A 19,000-nucleotide genomic window follows, 5' to 3' on the forward strand; every position below is an offset into this window, starting at 1 on the left:
GGATAAAGGCCAACTGATGCCCAACATGCATTACAGTCCTTCCATTGCTTAACTTACTTTAAGATTGACACTTTTAACATTAGTCAGTCACCATGCAAAAGGAAATATTTTTAATAATACAATTAAAGTTGAACATGGTAAGTAAAGATAATTGCAAAAACAAAAAAGACTGAAATGAATGTGGCAGTGAAAGAATTAAGGGCGTGATAGCTGGGGGAGGGGGCTCTGTGGTATCCCAGCCCCCTTCCATTGGGACCCTGAGCATATACTTAATTTGCTTAAGCATTAATCAAGGGCTGTCTGGGCCCCACAGGCATTCTTTTAAAATGCTTAAAAAACCAGAATGGTTGCAATTTAGGACTCTCATTGGATACGTAGATACTTACAAAAAAGATTTTAAAAACTGAATTGGAATGATAAGAGACTGAGAGCTAGGATATAACCAGGGTGGCGGACAGCACTCTCTGTATTTCATAAGAGGCCTAAAATGTTATCTTTTCTGCTCTAAGACATCCTATATTACATTTCTCAAGTATAGGATAAATATTTAATGATAATGAAGTGCCTAACAAAATGAGGCACTATACTAAACATATAAGTTTACAAGCTGTGCCCCATGGGCTTCTGTGTCGAAATTCTGAGGTGCAGTTACAAGAAAGGAAGTCCTGTACCGCAAGTTCTCCAATACAGGTTCACACCAACGGCCAATGCTATGTCAGCAGCTGTGCTCTGACATGAATCACTTTTGGTATCCAAAACAGAGCTCTTTGATGTTGTGAAGGAAAGCAAATGAACACGTTGATCTCCTAGCTCTGAAAATCCAATGGAGGTCAAGTAAAAACATTGCCCAAGTTAGACCTGTCCCACTGAAGTAAAATCAGCAGAGACCTGAGATGCAACGTAGTCCAGAAAGAAGAAAACAGCCAAATTGCACTGAGTATCAGTTAAGCCCTCTAAAGCAAGGGGATACGTGTTGGCTCCCAGAGTTGCTGGGCCAAGCTGCGTGCCTGCTGGATCATAACTTCATTCGGCATGATGCCCAGATGGATGGTCAGCAGCTCATAGCACTTCACCACTTCATTGGCATGTTTCCTGCCAAAATAACGGAGCAGTTTCCTGTATGAGAGAGTCAGAAAATGGGTAAATGTGGGTGGTGGTGAAAAAAGTGAAATCAAGTAAGTTCTACAAAGCCTCAATGGTCCTTCCAGCAAAAGACAAAAGCCTTGCACTTCAACCATCAAGAGGCTTAGAAAAAATTAAAATATAGCCATACAATTTTAGGCAACTTAAAGATCTCTCCCAATGTTATGCAAAGTAAAAGATAAAGTTGCAAGAATATTGATGGTTACACCATCTTTCAACTTCATATCACACAAAGATAACCACAGTATAGGTTTAGATCTGATGTTGGGGGCCGCACATTTCAAAGTTGTGAATTATACCATTGCTAGGAGGAAGAGATAGTTAATTAAGCTGTAAACACTGTCCTTTTCAGAGCTTGAATCAAATCCCTTCTGCACCCATCAGTATCTATGGAATCAAAACCCTTGCTTACCTGTAATAATCACCTGCCAGTGTCCCAATGGGAACTGAATCATCAGAAAGCACTGGCACTTCCATAACCTCCAGCTTATATCCCTACATGGAAACAGAAAGAAATTGTCAGGGAAAAGATGTTTTGAACCAAAGCAGATGTTATGTATTTTTAGCTCATGGCTAAAGAAGGCATCCTTATCTTAGTGCTCCCCAGAAAGCCTGGACTAAAGTCATCAGTCTGTACTATCTTCCTGTCGTCAGTACTTAATTGCCATATTAGTTGTTCATCCCCAAAGCTGGGAAAGGCCAATACCTCATCAAAGATGAGTAAATTTGGCTTTATAGGTAGGCATCTGAAACACCCGCAATAAATCAGGAAGGGTTTCTGATTCCAAATTGTTTAAGCAGCAGCAGGAGAAAAACAAACTCTCCCAGGCCATAAATTATACCAATTAAATAAAGAAACTAGGAGTAGCCAGTTGTGGATTTAATGAGGAAGGATTATGAATTTGATTTGGGTATACCAAAGCAAATCTCAGTATATCATTTGCACCACACTCTGAAGAAAGTGTCTTCAGCTTCTGTATCAACTTTTTTTATATAGTAAGTCCCCTCCCTTCTCCTCTGAGCTCCAGGCTCCTCCACAATTACCAGCTCGTTCTCAAACCAGAGGAAGTAGGTACAATAGTAATCTCCATCCCGGACCATCAGTGTAGTGTATCCCTTCTGCAAGAAGCTTCGCGCTAAAGCCACCAGTGACCATACCTGTGAACCAAAGGCAGAAAAAGGAAAGTATAAGTTTCCTTAAGAGTCAGCCCAAACCTCAAATTCAAAATCTCCCATTGAAATTATGTCAATACAGACACTTGTCAATCACCTAACATTACCTTCTTCTTTATAAATTGAAGTAAAGGTCCTTTGCCTAATTCTGAAGAAGATTCCTCTGATATGCCAAGTGATGGAGCCACCATTTGTCCTACTGTACGATCCACATAGATGAAATGCACAAGCCCTGGGAAATTTTCCAAATATGTGGATGAAAGCAAGTTAAGAACTTGGTTAAAGATAGGCATCTTTTCCATTTTGGCCGTGACCAGCTCAAACAGTAGACTTAAACGTTCACTCTCTACAACAATATTTAGGCACTTCATAGAATTTTTGGAGTCAAGAGCCCAATCCCTATTTTTTAAAAACACAGAATTGAATGAATAATAGAGCTATCATTTAATTTCTTTAGACTTTAATGTTTGTATAGGAGTATGGGTATTTTCTTGCTGTATTTCTGTTATCCTTCAAAAACACCAATTTTTTTTTTGCTCTGTTCCAAAACCTGAGAAACTTAAGAACTGTGCTCTTCTATTCCTGTACTGCCACATGCCTATAGCAGGGGAAACACTAAATGGGTTTTGTGCATGTGAAATTCTTGTTCTCAAGGCTGTTTTCCCAAGAAATTCCTTGTCTGCCAATGTTGCTTCCATATTTGTTTCAAAACAGTATTTTGCCCAGTGCTTCCCTCTCTCTTCTCTAGAGCCTCTCTATTTTTCTATAGGTCTTCCAACATCTCCCACCAAACAGAAAAGATGGGGGTGGGCGGGTGGGTAAACATCAAAGGATATGACACCATGGTGACATTACGCTTGCTCTTCACCAGTAAGAAGTCTTTCCAGTCTTTGAGCTTGTCCCTGACAATACAAGGTGGAGAAAAATAAATAAACAAAATATTAATGTTGCTTATGCATACAAGTCATGAACAACAGTGTTTGGCACCTACAAATCCTGCAACCCACCAGACTCTCAGCTGCAATTTCATCTTTCTGCTCCTTCTCACTCACTGTGTGAATTGCTGCACCCGCTCCAGCAAGTTCTGAGGCAGGCCTTGGGCCCCTGGAGATCCAAGGAAGAGAAGCCGGTACACAGCACAGAGCTGTCGCCGGACGTTGCAAAATGCCTGCAAAAGCCTGAAACAAAATAAATATCAGTATGTTCTTAGAACAGCTCTCACTCTAAACGTCAGGCCATTTTTTTTCTACAACTACTTTTTATAAGGAGCTGTATATCAGCAACCCAGGAGAACTAATTAGCCATATGGAATTCTTTTTCTTTCCTTTCCTAATATTTGAGTATGTTTTCTGTATATTTTCTCTGCTACACAAAAGTATTAGTTGAGGTACTGCACTCTTTAATTGGACAAAAAATATCTTGTTTTGTTTAAATTTTAGCATTCCAATTTTAAGCTTTAAACTAGTTTTCATCTGCTTCTCACCTCAGGAAATGGTCTCCTGTCCCTCCAGTTTTTAACAATCTTAATCAGTTGGAGCTCTGAAAGCAACAAATTGCCCACTCCTGCTTATTCTATCTTTTACATTTTAGTTCTTGCTATATGCTTTACATAATTTTAAACCTCTTTGTTTCTTCTTTGTTAATTCTTTTAAACAAGCTATCTATTCTCAATACTCACAGGTGCAAAATTTAAACGATCCCATAGATGTATAATGCTTGAATGGATGAATTTACTTGTGCATATCAGTCAGCAGGTGTGATAATTATATAATTATAATTTATACTCACTCCAAGGAAGTCCCAGGCTCATTTCGAGAGGAAATTTTGTTCTTTAACTCTTGCCATGTATTCTGTAACTGAGGGACATTGAGAAACAAGTTGCATTCAGAATCCATTGCACAACAGAGTTCAGCTCCTTTCTTACATAGGTCTCATTATCAGTCCCAAAGCAAAGTGGGATCTCAACCACGGTAAAGGTCTACTCAATTCTATCCCATGCTGAAGGGTTTATCAGTAATTAGCCCCACCCTCCTCATATTGAGCAAAAACATCCACTAACACTACTTGTTTTCTGTGTAGATGAACTTAATTTTTACCTGTGACTCTTGCCCACCCAGCTTCTTGACAAATTTGTCCATTCTATGTCGGAGCTCCAAAAATAAAGGCTGAGAACGCAGAGGTTGCCGGCTCTCCTGTCCCTCTTTCAATTTCTTCTCTATCATCAGGATTCCATCCAGCAATTGGTAGAGAGAAAGGGCCACTTGGGAACTGGGGTTCTAGAAGGCAAAGAGGGTGGACATTTAAAGGGTGGACATTCAGGAACCACCACTCGGAGGGTATCATATGAATGTCTGTGGACTCTGTTCACCTTTGTGAGGAGTACCAGCAAGATGCCAGGCCAGAGTGAGAGGCAGTGCATTGTGTGTGGCATCATGGGGCAATAGCCTTCTTTCAAGTTGACATCCAGAAATATTCTCCGTGGGTTTGTAGCTTCTGAGGCTGGGGATTCTACAATGTGCAGCATATCCTCAGCCAGCTAGGAAGAAAATGTACAGGTGTCATGGAATTAAAATAAAATTAACTGCAGTATACGTATATTGAGATTAATGTCCCAAAACTTCTTGTTTCATTATGATTTAAGGATGTGCCAAGATAATCCGCTATTACTTTGAATTTGTGATGGCAATGTAAAGCAATAGCTCCAACTACTGACAATTTGAAGAAGCAGGCAGGGAATATGTGGAGAGCAAATCACAAGGAGGCACATATTCTTCAGAACTGAGTTCTAGGGAACTTCTCCCTCACACCTGAACACTTGCCCAGAGTTTGTTTGTTTTTTAATTAGGATGAGGCAAATTGTTCAAAGCTTAAATGATTCTTCCAGGACCAAAAAAGAATTGGGTTGGAGGATGCTTATCTGGGTAGGTAGACTATCAATCTATATTACGCAAAATGGAAGTTGTGTATTGTATCACAGAACAAGCCTCCTAAGATTCTCTAGGCAGGAGGATTTTCTATATTGGTTGAAGATTATGGAGATTGTAGCCTAATTTATCTGGGGGATACAAAGCCTGGGAAAACTACTATAAAGAAAACCCCTTGTTATCTCTTTTGCCTCGAACTCTTTGATTCATTATAGAACAGTCCCTAGCCTCTCTCCATCTTCTACTGATGAGTTTCTCTATGGCTACATTTTATCTTTCGTGGAGTTTTATAGAGTTTGAGAGATTTCATTTTATTCTTTTCTTCATATGGGGACAAAAAGGGGAATGTAAGCCTATGCTAAAGGCTTGGCTTACAGAAAGGACAGTGGGTGGATGGTACCCTAAATAATTTCTGCTTTGCTGATAAAATAAGTGAAGGTTAGAGAAAAGTGTAGGAAAGAGTAAATCCCCAAAAGATGAAAGTACAAAAATGGATTATGACACTACCAACCCTGATCCAAGTACTTACCAAGAAATCAGCAGAATTTACCTCTCCATCGCTCTGTGAATCCACACCCTCAGTCCAGGCACTTCCTTCAGATAGCAGAAAAAAGAGAGTGTCTAAGAGTGCTTCCAAACAGAGCCTTCTTATATTCTTGTCCCTGCCTCAAATACAAATTTTTACTGACATGTTCAGTCACAAACATCTTCCACTTGGAGCCTCTGTGTTTTCACACGTTTTCTTTTTTCCACAAAAGTCCATTAAAAATAAATGTGGAATAGCTGCATAATAACTACTGATTGATGGTCCTTATAAGCACCCAAGATACCCTTACCTCCAAGAATGGGAAAGAAGTAAAAAAGACAGCAACTACCCTGTTTCCCCAAAAATAAGACCTCTCCGAATAATAAGCCTAATTGGGCTTTTGAGCAGATGCACTAAAATAAGCCCTCCCTGAAAATATTGCAGCACAGCAGCAGCCATGAGGTGACCACGTTCACAGCCTCCTCCACCTCAAAAATAATAAGATCTCCCCAAAAATAAAGCAAAGTGCTTATTTCGGGGGTCAAAAGAAAATAAGACCCTGTCTTATTTTTGGGAAAACACAGTAGCACAAGAGATTTTGACCATCACTATCTAATCCAAGCATCTGGAGCAATTCTTATCCCTTTTTCCAAGGTTTTCTCAACTTTAAGACATTATTTTTCTAATGCCATAATAGTAATAGAGCTCTGTCCCTAGCAAGCAAGCAAGCAAGCAAGCCAAGATAATAGCAGTTGCCATTTTACTACAGCCAGTTAATATGCAACCAATTTCTTCTGAAAGAGTTCTACTCAGACTCATAACAGAATGCCCCTCATTCTCCATAATCTCATCTCAATGTTCTCCACAATTGATCCCAAACTCACCCGTGCTCTGTTGGCTAGGGGAAGCCTTGGGGGTGAAGAACTCTTCAGGCATAGAGAGATCATCTGCTATCTGAGGGAAGGCGGAAGGGAACTGACTCAGCCAGAGCTCAACATGGCTTCCTCCCCTATGCCCCTGAAGAAATCCTTATCGTGTGCAACAGAGATTAACCAATCTGGGCAAAGAATGGATCTCACACAGCTTGTTCCAAACCTTAGAGAAGCTTTCTTGTGTTCTAGCTATTCTAATTTTTGAAACCCAGTCCACATCCAGCATCCAAATCCCAAGCCACATTAAAAAGACTAGCAAGTGCTCACCTGCTCTTCAGAAGTGCTGTGGTAAAGGGGACTGTTCACTGGAATACTCTCACTGCTTTGAGGTCTCTGAAGACTTATTTCTCCTTCTATAGGCTGAACAGACAGGTTTGGCATCAGCATCCAGTGCCACTATAAAAAGCTATTTTTCCAGTGTTTAATTTCTCACAATGCCTAATCATAACTTAATTTTGTAGCCCTGTGGGAAATTAAAATAGTAGAAAAACATGGGAAAAGAAGCATTTACAGGAGCTAAGACTAGAAATAGAAATTGTCACACTCATCCCAGTCTTCTTTTAAAGAGCTTAAGATAACATATATTGATTACCGTATTTTTCAGAGTACAAGACGCACCTTCCCCCCCCAAAAGAGTGAAAATCTGGGTGCATCTTATACAATGAATACAGCATTTTTGGCCTACCGAAACCCCATCCCTGTGGCAAAAATGGACGTGCAGAGGGTTTGGGAGGCTTGCAAAGTGCTCCTGAGGGCTGGGGAGGGCAAAGAATGGGCCATTTTTGCCCCCCCCCCAGCCCCCAGGAGTACTCTACAAGCCTCCCAAAGCCTCTGCATACCCCCCCCAATGGGCCATCTTTGCAAAAAATGGGCTGTTTTTGCTTGTTTTTGCCCCCAGCCCCAGAAGCACTCTAAGAGCCTCCCAAAGTTCTGCATGCCCCCCTCTTTTCTTTTTTTTTTTGCAAAAAACAAGGCATGCAGAGGGTTTGGGAGGCCTGCAGAGTGCAAATTTTTTTTAAACAATTTACCTCTTTAAAATCATGGTGCTCTTATACTCCGGTGCGTCTTATAGTCCGAAAAATACGCTACCTCTTTCAACTTCCTTTTAGATAGGTGGAGTGAATATCAATGACATTTACAGCTGATGAGGATTTGAACTAATCTTCTGGATTCTAGTGCGACAGTCTAATCATTAATTAACAATGTCATTCAAGAAAGACTCAAACATTCGGGCATTTGTGCAAATCCCATAAAGCCAATGCTGTTTAGTAATTAAGATACTAGAACTGAAGAGAAGCTGATTTAAGTTCATTCTCAACCAAAAGAGCTCTCCAGAAGACTTTTGATCAGTCACTATTTTGCAGCCTAATTCATTTTATTGTTAAGAGAAAAAATGGAGAAAGGAGTGCTTATGCATGTTGTCTTAAGCCTCCAAAGGAAAAGTGGCATATATTTCTATATCTGGCACATAAATATTTATATGAATAAAAGTTCTTAATTCAAGATCCCTATCATAGATTTCTGTTTCTACCTATTTCTATTCTGGCATTCCATCCCAAAATAGTTGTCAAAGGGATTCTCAGACCGGGAGGGAAGAAGAAGGTGATAAACCAAGAGATTCTTATTCCTTTTATATGGAATGGTTATTTCTTTACCTGTGCAAACACTTCAGGAACAGGCTGGTCCTTAAAAGAGCTGGGATATAGATCCTGCACAATCAGGAGCAGAGTGAGCAAGTCAGCTGGTCGCAGAGAGCTGGCATTCCGGCTGGAAGCAAAGCACCCCGGAGAAAAAGAATGTAATTGTTAGGGAAGCCATATACTAACTTCCCAAAGGGACAGAGAAAGCAAATTGGAGGCCCAAACAATGGGAAGTATCAGAGGAGGAAGCCCAGGTAGTGGGCTTTTGTTGGGAAAAGTGGCACCTGCATTAGACAGAAGATGACTGACAAGAACTAGGATTTTACCTGGAGTAAAAGGCAAGTAGTTTAGTGTGTATGAGCAGGAAAGCATGCACTACTTCATGTCCAGCACGTTCCGTGTTGCTATTGATGTACTGTACAACTTGCCGCTCCAAGAATTCAATACACTGTTCACACAGTTGTGGGTGGATCAGCCGCTCTACAGCCTGATAAAGATGAGCAGAGGGACATTTATATTTCAAGAGCCTCTCCAATCCTACCTCTGGAGCTTGTGGGCCTTTGAATTCCCCTATAGTACATAAAGTACATTTCTATTCCTCTAAACAAATGTAGGATAAATGCCTTCATCCCATCCCCATTCTTAAAATGATGCATCTTACAAGCATTTCAACAACCCCACTCTACATTACCTCTACAGCAAAACTCTGGTCTTCCTCATGCAGCTGGTTATAAGTCTGCAGCAAGCTCTGAAAAAGCCCCCAGATGTGAGCTCGTTGTTCAGTTTCTACTGGGCGAAGTCTAAAAAAAAAAACCCCAGCCAATCAGCTGAGTATAGCCACCGCTAATTTTCCCTTTCACCACCTTTCCCTCAATACTTTGCCATTGGTCCCCCTTTCTATCTACATCTAGTCATCCTTAACCCAACTATTCAGTCTTCCTTAATATATCAAGCAATACAACACAGTTCTTGATAAGTACTACCCTGTTTCCCTGAAAATAAGACCACCCTGGATAATAAGCCCAATCAGGCTTTAAGTACATGCGCTAAAATAAGCCCTCCCCTGAAAATAAGCCCTCCCTGTAAATATTGCAGCGCAGCAGCAGACATGAGGGGACCACGCTCATCATCAACTGTACCTCAAATATAATAAGACCTCCCCAAAAATAAGGCCAAGTGCTTATTTCAGGGGTCAAAAGAAAATAAGACCCTGTCTTATTTTTGGGGAAACATGGTATAAGTATACAAATCTTTATGTTGCTGTCTTTGCCTATCAATTATAAATAATGCCAACTTTTCTGTCTCAGAACCTTATGACCAACTTCTAACACATAGGTGATACGCATTAGAGAATGTATTAGATTGACTTTCAAGAAGATGCTATTCCCAACACGAAGTACCTGAAAATTACAATGCCTAGACCTGCCATTGGCTAGACAGTGGTATTACAGCAATGATTCTCAACTGTGGCAACATCAAGACATATGGACTTCAATTCCTAGAATTCTCTAGCCAGCCTCCTGGTGGGGAATTTTCAGAGCTGAAGTCCAAACATCTTAAAGTTGCTAAAATTGATACACATTTTATTACAGCAGTATGGCCAGGATTACTAATGTACAACATTTATACAAGTCTAAATTCCAAGAGTGAGAAAAATGAAAAAGATCTTGCCCTCATGTCACTTAGCACAATTACAAAAGAGGAGCTTAATATTAGTAGAGCTGAAGAACAACATATAAAAAGCATGTTGATATTCCATCCAAGAAATGGATGTTCCAGCCAAGAAAAGGCCACAATGAAAAATCCAGCAAAACAAAAATCCCATCTTCACCCAGTCACTCACTCCCGATGGAAGAGGTGACTGTCCAGTGTGACTAGGCCAAAGTGAGCCTCGGTTAATCTTCTGAGCACATAGAGCTGACGGCGCAAATCATCCTCACTCTCACGGCCATCTCCATTCATGGCAATGTACAGGCACTCGCCAAACTGAAAAACAAACAAGACACACCTACAGAACTGCAACAGCGACAAGGACAAGAAAATGAAATAAACAACATACTACTGGTAACATTTACCATAAAACTAATATTACTTAAAAGTCCCCTTTACTGCTCTAAAACTCCAAGCACATTTTTATTTTTAAATGAACCATGTTTGAAATCAAAGGCAGTTCATTGATGGTTAAAGTCACTGAGCTCACTTTAGAGAACATTGTTTGACACTCATCAAAAAGTGTCCAGTCTACAATATATTGTTTCCAGGGTGCATTTGGCTCGTGGTTGACAAAAAAATGACATTTATACATTATTTTTATAAAAACCAAGTTTAGTTTCAAACATTGAAACCCAAAGATAAGGAAAAGAATGCAGATAGTTCAGTGATCACACATTTAGCAACTGTTCAAAGTTATTACATCATGGATTGAGAGGACTGTTTCTCATAGGTGTAGCCATTGCAATGTCCCATGGTCATATGAAGACCACAAGACCATGATGCCAGCACTTGTTGCCAGCACTGATGCCAGCACTTGGCAACCAGCTCACATTATGATAGTTGCATCCCATGATCATGTGATTGCCATTTCCTATCTTTACTGCTGGCTTCTGGCAAAGCCAGCAGGAGGTTGCAAATGGTGATTATCTGACTACATGTGATCATGTAGGATTTGCCTAACAACAGCAAATATAGCAAATAGCCCTGGACAGCCAACTTTAAGAAAGCATGTATTCAACATCCTCCCACACCAATTAGATCTTCAAGGAGGATGTTAGAATGAAGTTATTTAAAGTGCCTCCACACAGACCTTTCCCTTGCTCTGCAAACAATTATCTACCTATCTGGCATTGCAGGCAAGAAATCCCTCTTGGAAAGCCCTCTCCTCCCTTCAAGTTTGGATCTAAGAGGAGTTGAACTATATACAAATCCAGCTGAAGGATGATTCTCTTGGGACTTCATATGCACATAAATGGATACATGTGCTTTAGATCTCCATGGCACCTAAGTTATCAATTAAAAAGTCAAATTTGGCTTGAGGCCACAGTCATTAGGCTAGGACATCCTCAGATACAAATCTGCCTCCAACTGAAAGACTCAGAACTGAGAAGATTGAGAGACTCCCCAGCTAAACTGCAGAAAAAAATCTGGTTGGCTCTCTTTTTTGACTGAAATACTCCCCTAATTGTGGCCAAATGATATGTGAACTAATGTTATAAAAACTAAAATGCAATTCACGTAAGAAGGCTCCATGTCAGGGAAACATATTGTGATCTTTACTTATTGCTGTTTTAAGTTATATTGTTTAATACCATTTTATTGTTATTTGTTAATTGATTTGTGGGGTTTTTTTTAAAGTAAAAGTTGTAGAGAAGATTCTATTTTGTATAGAAACAAAACTCTTTTGGGAGAAGAGAGAAAATATTACTTCGAAACTAGACGGTTCATTTCTGTCCTAAAACAAGTCGCACATCCAGAAGATATTTATCCTCTTTTTGTTAGAAGTTCACCAACTACTTGTACTACAAAGCAGTGAATAATTACCATATGCAGCACATATAGATGCTTGCCATTTTCAGCAGAGAAGCAAGTGTATGTGTCTCCTAATTTTTCTAGCATAGTTCCACAGGAGATGATCATGGGGGCAAACAATGTGTTGATGCTGTCTTCCACAGAAGGTATCTGTGAAAAGAAGGAAAACCAGCAAATATTCCTGTCTTCCAATTAGCACACGTATCTTAGACTAGCAGAAACCCAATATCCTTCCAAAAAGTTAAACATGATCTCTTAAACAGGAACATGTAACTATTAATGTACCTAACCACATTAGGCCTTGCACAGACGACCAAGAAGCAATCTATCAAAAGTTTACAGGGCCACTACTCCTTTCTTGAGTGATTTGGCAAGGCTTAAAGGACCCATTGTGCTCTTTAATCCCCTGAACGACAAAACATACACTGTAAAAACAGGCCTGAAAACATTTGACTCCATGTACTTGCATGGGCCTCTGGGGCCTGCAAAAGCTGGCAGACTGCCATTTTGGCCTCCAAAGAAACCTTAGGTACACTTGTTCTAATGCAGTGTTTCTCAACTTTGGCAACTTGAAGATGTCTGGACTTCAACTCCCAGAATTCCCCAGCCAGCATTCGCTGGCTGGGGAATTCTGGGAGTTGAAGTCCAGACATCTTCAAGTTGCCAAGGTTGAGAAACACTGCTCTAATGCTTCAAGAGTTACAATTTCTAAATGGAGCTGAACCCAAGAGCATCAATCTCCTGCTCCGGCATTTGTACTAATTCTCTCTTCAGATCTTACTTCATCACCATTCTGATCCTGGATTCCAAATCGCTGCTGTAGCATGGCCAAAAAGTCTGGATCTGCCCAGTAGAAAAGGACTTCAGCACCCTCACTGGAAATGAGGACACACTTCATCTGTGAAGAAATACAAGCACTCAGCTTTCAAGGTGGTTACCTAAATTTAGTTCCCGTTTAGCGGGTGAAAAACAAAGAAGAAGAAAAACGTCCAGTTTTGGATCTAACAAGAAATATCAATCAACAAAAAGGGCAGTTACAATGGTAACCACCGAAGAACTGAGCACAAACTTAGTAGCATCTATAATGTGGCTATGGGCTGACGGTGCTCCAAAGGGAACTGTAGAAAGAAGGAAGAGCCAAGAGCCTCTTCTCCACTGCTTCGTATACGGAAACGAAACTTGTTTCTACAGTTGGCAGAGGAAGAAGGGAAGGGAAGAAGCGACGCCCAAACACCCCGCTGGAAGCCCACCGGGAATAAGCGCCAGGATGTCACGGCGATTTCCCCGGAAGGAGGAGAACTTTTTTCAGGCCAAGACGGGCCCGTTTGCGCCGAACTGTCCTACCTTTCCCGTCCTGGGGACACGCCTCCAAGCGAGGCAGGGATCTGCTGCGGAGGTGGAACCGCGGGGTCTTTTCAAGTGCGTAAGCTCGGCAGAAGGAAGGGCCCTTCCCCAAAGCGGGTCTCATCCGCTCCAAGCCAACTTGTAGAAGACAAGACAAGCCCGGCGCGCCGCTGGGCGCGTGACTTTGCCTTCTGAAAACGTAGAAGGCGCGGAATCAGCTCCGCCTGAAGGCCGAGAAGGCTCGGCGCTCTCGCTCGCCTGCCGTTGCCGCCCTTTGGGCGTCGCTGTTTAGGGGCTCGGGGTTTTGTTTGGATCAAACCGGCGGCGAGTCTGTTAGGCAGATGGCGGAGCGGAAGGAAAGCGCCATTGCCTGGCCTGTTTCCTCACCACTCCGTTGGCTGCATGGCCGGTTCAATGAATCGCACCGCTCCGCCTTTGAGAGGCGAAAGGGCGGGGCTGTTCGGCAAGGTGCCGGCGAGATGGAAGTTAGTTATCCGCGGTGAAGAGGGCCAGGCACCCCGAGCGACTCCTCGGTCCAGCAGGGCCGCAAAGGCGTTTGCCCAGCTGCTGCTTTTTCTTGGGGAAGGGGGGGCAGAACTCTTTCTCCACTTGCAGGCAGCTGCTTCCCGATCTCCCCCAGCAAGTCCTTTTTCGGTTGTGAGCTGATGTCGCGGACTTCCTCTCCTCCCCAACCAGTATCCGTGGCACGCTTAAATCTGTACTGATGTCAAAGCAGTGTTTCCCCTACCCTTCTTCTCCCACCAAATTTCGCCATGGATGCGCACTCTGATAAGCTTTACTGGCCGAAGTGAAAAGCAAAACTTCGCTGGTCAAAATGCTGTCAAGGGGATTCTAGGAGATGTGATGACTTTGGGCTCATGGAGCCACTTTCTCCTCTCTGCGTCCTAGCCAGTGCCTCCCAAAGTATCTGCTTTTAATAGTGAAAATCCATCAGGAATGATCAGCATCTGACCAGAAGTAGAGATGGGGCTAGGGAGTGGGCTGCTTATTGAAACTAGAGCAAACTGTCTCTGCTGCTTTATGCGGCAACTAAGCCTTAATTAACATCAGCTGGTGTTCAGGATGCTTCCAAAAGTAAGTTTGGCACTTTTCTGGAATAGCACTAAATTTGAAAAAGCTCCGTTTGGACATGAGTTTAATGCTATCCGAAAAGATAATATCAGCTGATAGTCATGCTTCCATGCCTGCACACAAAAACCAGTGAATTTTGACACATAGCTAAAATTGCTGGTTTAGTCATTTGTCAACCTCTTCTCCTCCCAAACTCCAGCCCCAGTCCACTGTAGGAAGAATATTGATGCATGTTTTCTCACTGGCAGGTAAAGTTTAGTGGGAAGGGAGGGATAAAAAGTCAGGGGAATCTAATCTCTATCCTTAGTGTGCCCTGTACAGCGCAACAAGGAGAGCACCATAAAAATCACGAGTAGGAAAAGTAAAGTTTATCCTGGTATAGTTTTCTGTTGGCTCAAATACTGGTGTGTAGTATTTAACTTGGCTGTGATTATTCCTTTCATTGAAAAATGTACCAATAAAGGAGAATATTTATAATTCAGGGTTGAAATGGAAATGTCTTTGGTGCTCTCTGAGCTTTTTTTTTCTTGCAGCCATTACCTAGCTTAGATAATGAAATGTCTGCAAGAAAATAAGCAAGAAAGCACCAATGGCCCTCCCATTTCAACTCTGAGCAACCCTCCACTGAAAAATGTCCCACCTGTGACTGTGTGTGCACATATCCTGGCTCTCCAGGTACACATCTCCCATTACCATTTTTTGCCGATCCTAGATAGTGGCACAACTGAAATGTTGAAATTTTTGTGTGCATGCTCATTTGTAATAGTTTCCATTGACAGGGCCTTGTTAGAAATTCTACTATGGTAGCCAGGATGAGGTAGTAAACTATTTTCCGAAAAAATGCTCTTTCTCACTGCTTCTAACCTAAGGCGTATTCTCTGCTATCTTGTTTACTTTTTTTCTAGACAAGTGGACATATTTTGAATAACAATTTTGTCTGATGATAAGAGTGTTGTGTAAGGGAGAATGGTGTAGTGGCTAAGGCAATAGGCTAGAAATTGGGCGACCTTGGAAACAAAGCCAGTTGGGTGAATTTGGGTCAGTCACTGCCTCTCAGCTGTAGGAAGGAAGCAGTAGCGAATCGCTTCCATAAACATTGCCAAGAAAAGTGCAGGGACTTATCTAGGCAGTTGGCAGGAATCAACGCTGACTTGAAGCCCCCATCCCACCCCATGCCCCAAAGAGAGAGAAAGAAAAAAAGATGCTGGCAACTTTTCTTTTTTAATGTTGTTTGAAAGTGTTTTACTCCAAATTTCGGGTTGGGCAGGAATACAGGTGGTGAAAAAATGTGGGACCAGTTTGGGCACCACGTTGTTCTATTTATATCAAAACTGATGTTATTCTCTCTGCCTTCCCTGCCCCTAATTGCTCCCTTAAACCTACATCTCATGTGTTCTTTGGGCTTCTTTCCCACCTTCTGTATCAATCCTCCCATTTGAGTTCTTTCATGCCCATCTTTTAGATATCTCATTTTACAATTCCCATCACTTCCCATCAGCCTGACTACTCAAGGGTGTAACTGAATATTGTTTTATACTTGTTATTGTTCCACCAAGTGTCATGTCCACTGATTGTGCTATATAAATAATGTTAATTTTAAGCCTTGCCAGCCAGCTTGCTGCAGTCAGCAAATTTGCTAATTGCTCTGTAAGCAGCATGCCATGACACAGAGTGAAGGATGTGCAGACAATTACTTTCAGTGAAGAACTCCAGTGGTAGGCTTCAAGAACACGAATCGAAAATAATTCCCCTTTTCTTTTGGGGGTCCTTCCCTCCCTTGTCCTGGGAAGCCTTGTGATACTTGGCTACATGTTTGACGCTTGACTACAGAGCTGTTGGACATAAGATAAACTTGCCTTCCCCAGGCTGAGTATCCTTCTCCCCAATGGCTAAGCTTCAAGGCAAGACTGCAGCAGCTAGTGAAAAAAATGTGATGGCCACTCTTATGGAGATGACATAAAAGAGATTGAAGACACTATAAACACTTAAGTGCTAGATTATCTCCAGCTGAAAATAGAATCTCTAAATGAGAAGACTGTGGGAAGTCTAGATGTGTCTGCAGCTGATTTATTGAAAGCTGATAAAACCCTTCAGGGTGAAACAGTATTGCTGGAATTCCACTCTCACTGGGCCAATTTATATGTGACTGAAATTGCAAAAGTAGATTATTATACTGGACCAGGAGCTATCTTATTTTTTATTATCTTATTTTATTGTGATACTGGTTTATTTTATAAATGATTTTGTTTTACCTGTTGCATGATGCAGGGGCCAAACTACTGCATGGTACAGTGGTTGGGCTATTGGAGTTGGAGCCCGGAGACTTAGGTTCTAATAATCCTTTTGGCACAGAAACCAGCTGGTTGAACTTGGGTCACTTACTGTCTTTCAGACTGAATCAGTGTCAATTTCTGCCCCGTTCTTGTGGAGGGAAGGGAGATCTTAAATGTTTTCCAGGTTCTGCTAATATTCTTGTATCTATAGGATTGTTTTTCAATCTCATCCTACTTAAAGAATTGTTTAATCATGTCTGCCTACAAGGAAAAGTTAAACTCGAAGTTTTATTTGCAGCTCTCTTCTGTCTTCTACTTTCACTCTTTTCCAATTCTTTAACAACTACCATATTTTTCAGAGTATAAGAAGCACCTTTTTCCCCCAAAAAAGAGGGAGAAGATCTGGGTTTGTCATATACATTTTTGGCCTCACCAAACCCCTCCCCCTTCACAAAAATGCACGTGCAGAGGCTTGCTGCGTCTTGTATTCCGGTGCGTCTTATACTCTGAAAAATACGGTATGTATTTCATCTAATAAATAAAACTTCTCTTCTTTCCTACTTATTGGTTCATATAATATTAACAATAATTTACCACAATTATGTTATATCTTGTAAGCAATACCAGAGATACTTTGTACAATAACTTGACAACTGTATTCAGTTAATATAGATTTCATTTTTAATTTCATCATTTTAAGTGTCTCTAGTTTGTTATATCTATAATATTAAGTAATTCACTATTGTAACAAGGATCATTGAAGGGCTGGATCCCCCAATTAAGCACACAGTAGAATAGTGTTTGCCAGGTTAAAACAGATGTGGACTGAACATGCTTTTCTGCAGGAGACTCCTAATAGAAGGCTTGAGAAGAAAAGTCTAGGTCAGCGGTGTCAAACTGGCATCGTTATGGTGGCGTCACATGATGTATCAGGACTTTTCCCCTTTTGTTAAACCAGATGCGGGCAGCGTGTGATGCATCCAGGCCACAAGTTTGATAGCCCTGGTCTAGGTAAATGATAGAGCTTGGGGTATGAACTTAGAAGTATAGGTTGTAGGCTTATCTTTTCAGAGGCTTTACCAGTATATAAGGAACAAAAATGGAACGGCCAGCGTGTAGCAGAGTTTAATGTGTGGCTAAAGGAGTGGTGTAAAAGGGAAGGCTTTGGTTTTATTAGTCATGATGCCTGCAACTGGTCCAATGAAAAACTGTACAAAAGAGATGGTTTGCACCCATCCGAGAAAGGGACTGAGTTACTTGGCATTATGTTCACAGATTTTCTGGATAAACATTTAAACTGAACAGCGGGGACAGAGAATTAATTGATACAGAACATTCCTGTCCCCAGCAATCTAAAATTTGTAGGATTATCAGTGCATGTAACATAGATGTTTGTGCAGGTAAGATTATCACTCCTGCTGTTAAGCAAAACCAAGCATTTAATAGTGAGTGCCATACCATGTGCACGAATCATACAAGTGGCAAGAAAATAGATGCAGTCAGGCATAACACAGGTTATGTAGACAGTAAACACAGGGTCAATCAAAATGGGCTCAAATGTCTATACACCAATGCACAGAGTATGAGGAATAAACAGGGTGAATTAGAAATTCAAGTAAATGAGGGCAGATACGATATTGTTGCCATTACAGAAACTTAGTGGGATGAAACCCACAATTGGAACATACAGCTAGAAGGATTTAAATTATTTAAAAGAAATAGACCAAATAAAAGAGGAGGTGGAGTTGCACTATATATAAGAAATAATTACATCTCTACAGAAATAGAGCACAACAATGATGAGAACTATCTTGAATGCATTTGGGACAATATTAAAGGGGGGGAAATGACGTTGCCATATGTCTATATTACAGACCACCCAATCAAGCAGAGGAAGTAGATGATCTTTTTGCTAGTCAGCTAACTAAGGAATGTAGGAAGCACACCATAATAGTAATGGGGGATTTTACCTATCCTGACATCAACTGGGAAACAAACTCTGCACCAAGTGGAAGATCCAACAAGTTCCTAACAAACCTAGCAGACAACTTTGTTTCCCAAAAGGTAAAGGGAGCAAGGGGATCAGCCATATTGCACTTGATTCTCACTAACTGAGAGGAAATGATAGAAGGTGTTGAAGCTACAGGAACCTACAACCTACAAGCTACAAGTGACCATGCAATATTGGAATTCAACATTATGCAAACATGATGTCAGCCTCTGCTTTGCTGCTGCTTCGGCTGCCATTGAAACGGGGAGGGGGGCATGGTATTTGGGAGGAGAATCATTATGTGCTGGAGGAAGATTCTAGACGCTGGCTTGACCACCTCATTGCGCATGTGGAGGAAGGGAGTTTCCCGCCAAGGTTAACTGTCCAACATTCCACCCTGGTGATGTTTTTTGAAGATATCTCCCACCTGACAGTTGG

General features: G+C 41.3%; 1 protein-coding gene across 4 annotated transcripts; it reads right to left on the minus strand.

The window, feature by feature from the left end:
* Positions 1–87: 87 nt before the first annotated feature.
* HPS1 (HPS1 biogenesis of lysosomal organelles complex 3 subunit 1) lies at positions 88–14,216 on the minus strand. Of its 4 annotated transcripts, none has more exons than XM_032225771.1 (19): positions 13,208–14,212; positions 12,645–12,761; positions 11,876–12,013; positions 10,182–10,324; positions 9,030–9,138; positions 8,665–8,825; positions 8,354–8,465; positions 6,966–7,058; positions 6,651–6,720; positions 5,770–5,834; positions 4,685–4,852; positions 4,413–4,592; positions 4,105–4,172; positions 3,369–3,494; positions 3,153–3,218; positions 2,424–2,568; positions 2,188–2,301; positions 1,556–1,638; positions 88–1,116 (listed from the first exon to the last, which is right to left on the minus strand). In XM_032225771.1, exons 2-19 carry the CDS (start codon positions 12,759–12,761, stop codon positions 954–956), a joined length of 2,121 nt encoding a protein of 706 aa, XP_032081662.1. In that variant the 5' UTR covers positions 13,208–14,212; the 3' UTR covers positions 88–953. The 4 variants fall into 4 exon arrangements, with proteins under 4 accessions (XP_032081662.1, XP_032081663.1, XP_032081665.1 ...); XM_032225772.1 differs by lacking the exon at positions 13,208–14,212 and adding an exon at positions 13,114–13,177; XM_032225773.1 differs by lacking the exons at positions 88–1,116; positions 1,556–1,638; positions 2,188–2,301; positions 2,424–2,568 and having other exon boundaries at positions 3,130–3,218; positions 3,324–3,494; positions 13,208–14,216.
* Between the last annotated feature and the right edge of the window lie 4,784 nt (positions 14,217–19,000).

The sequence above is a fragment of the Thamnophis elegans genome, chromosome 10 (genome assembly GCF_009769535.1).
Source record: "Thamnophis elegans isolate rThaEle1 chromosome 10, rThaEle1.pri, whole genome shotgun sequence".
Classification (NCBI taxonomy): domain Eukaryota; kingdom Metazoa; phylum Chordata; class Lepidosauria; order Squamata; family Colubridae; genus Thamnophis; species Thamnophis elegans.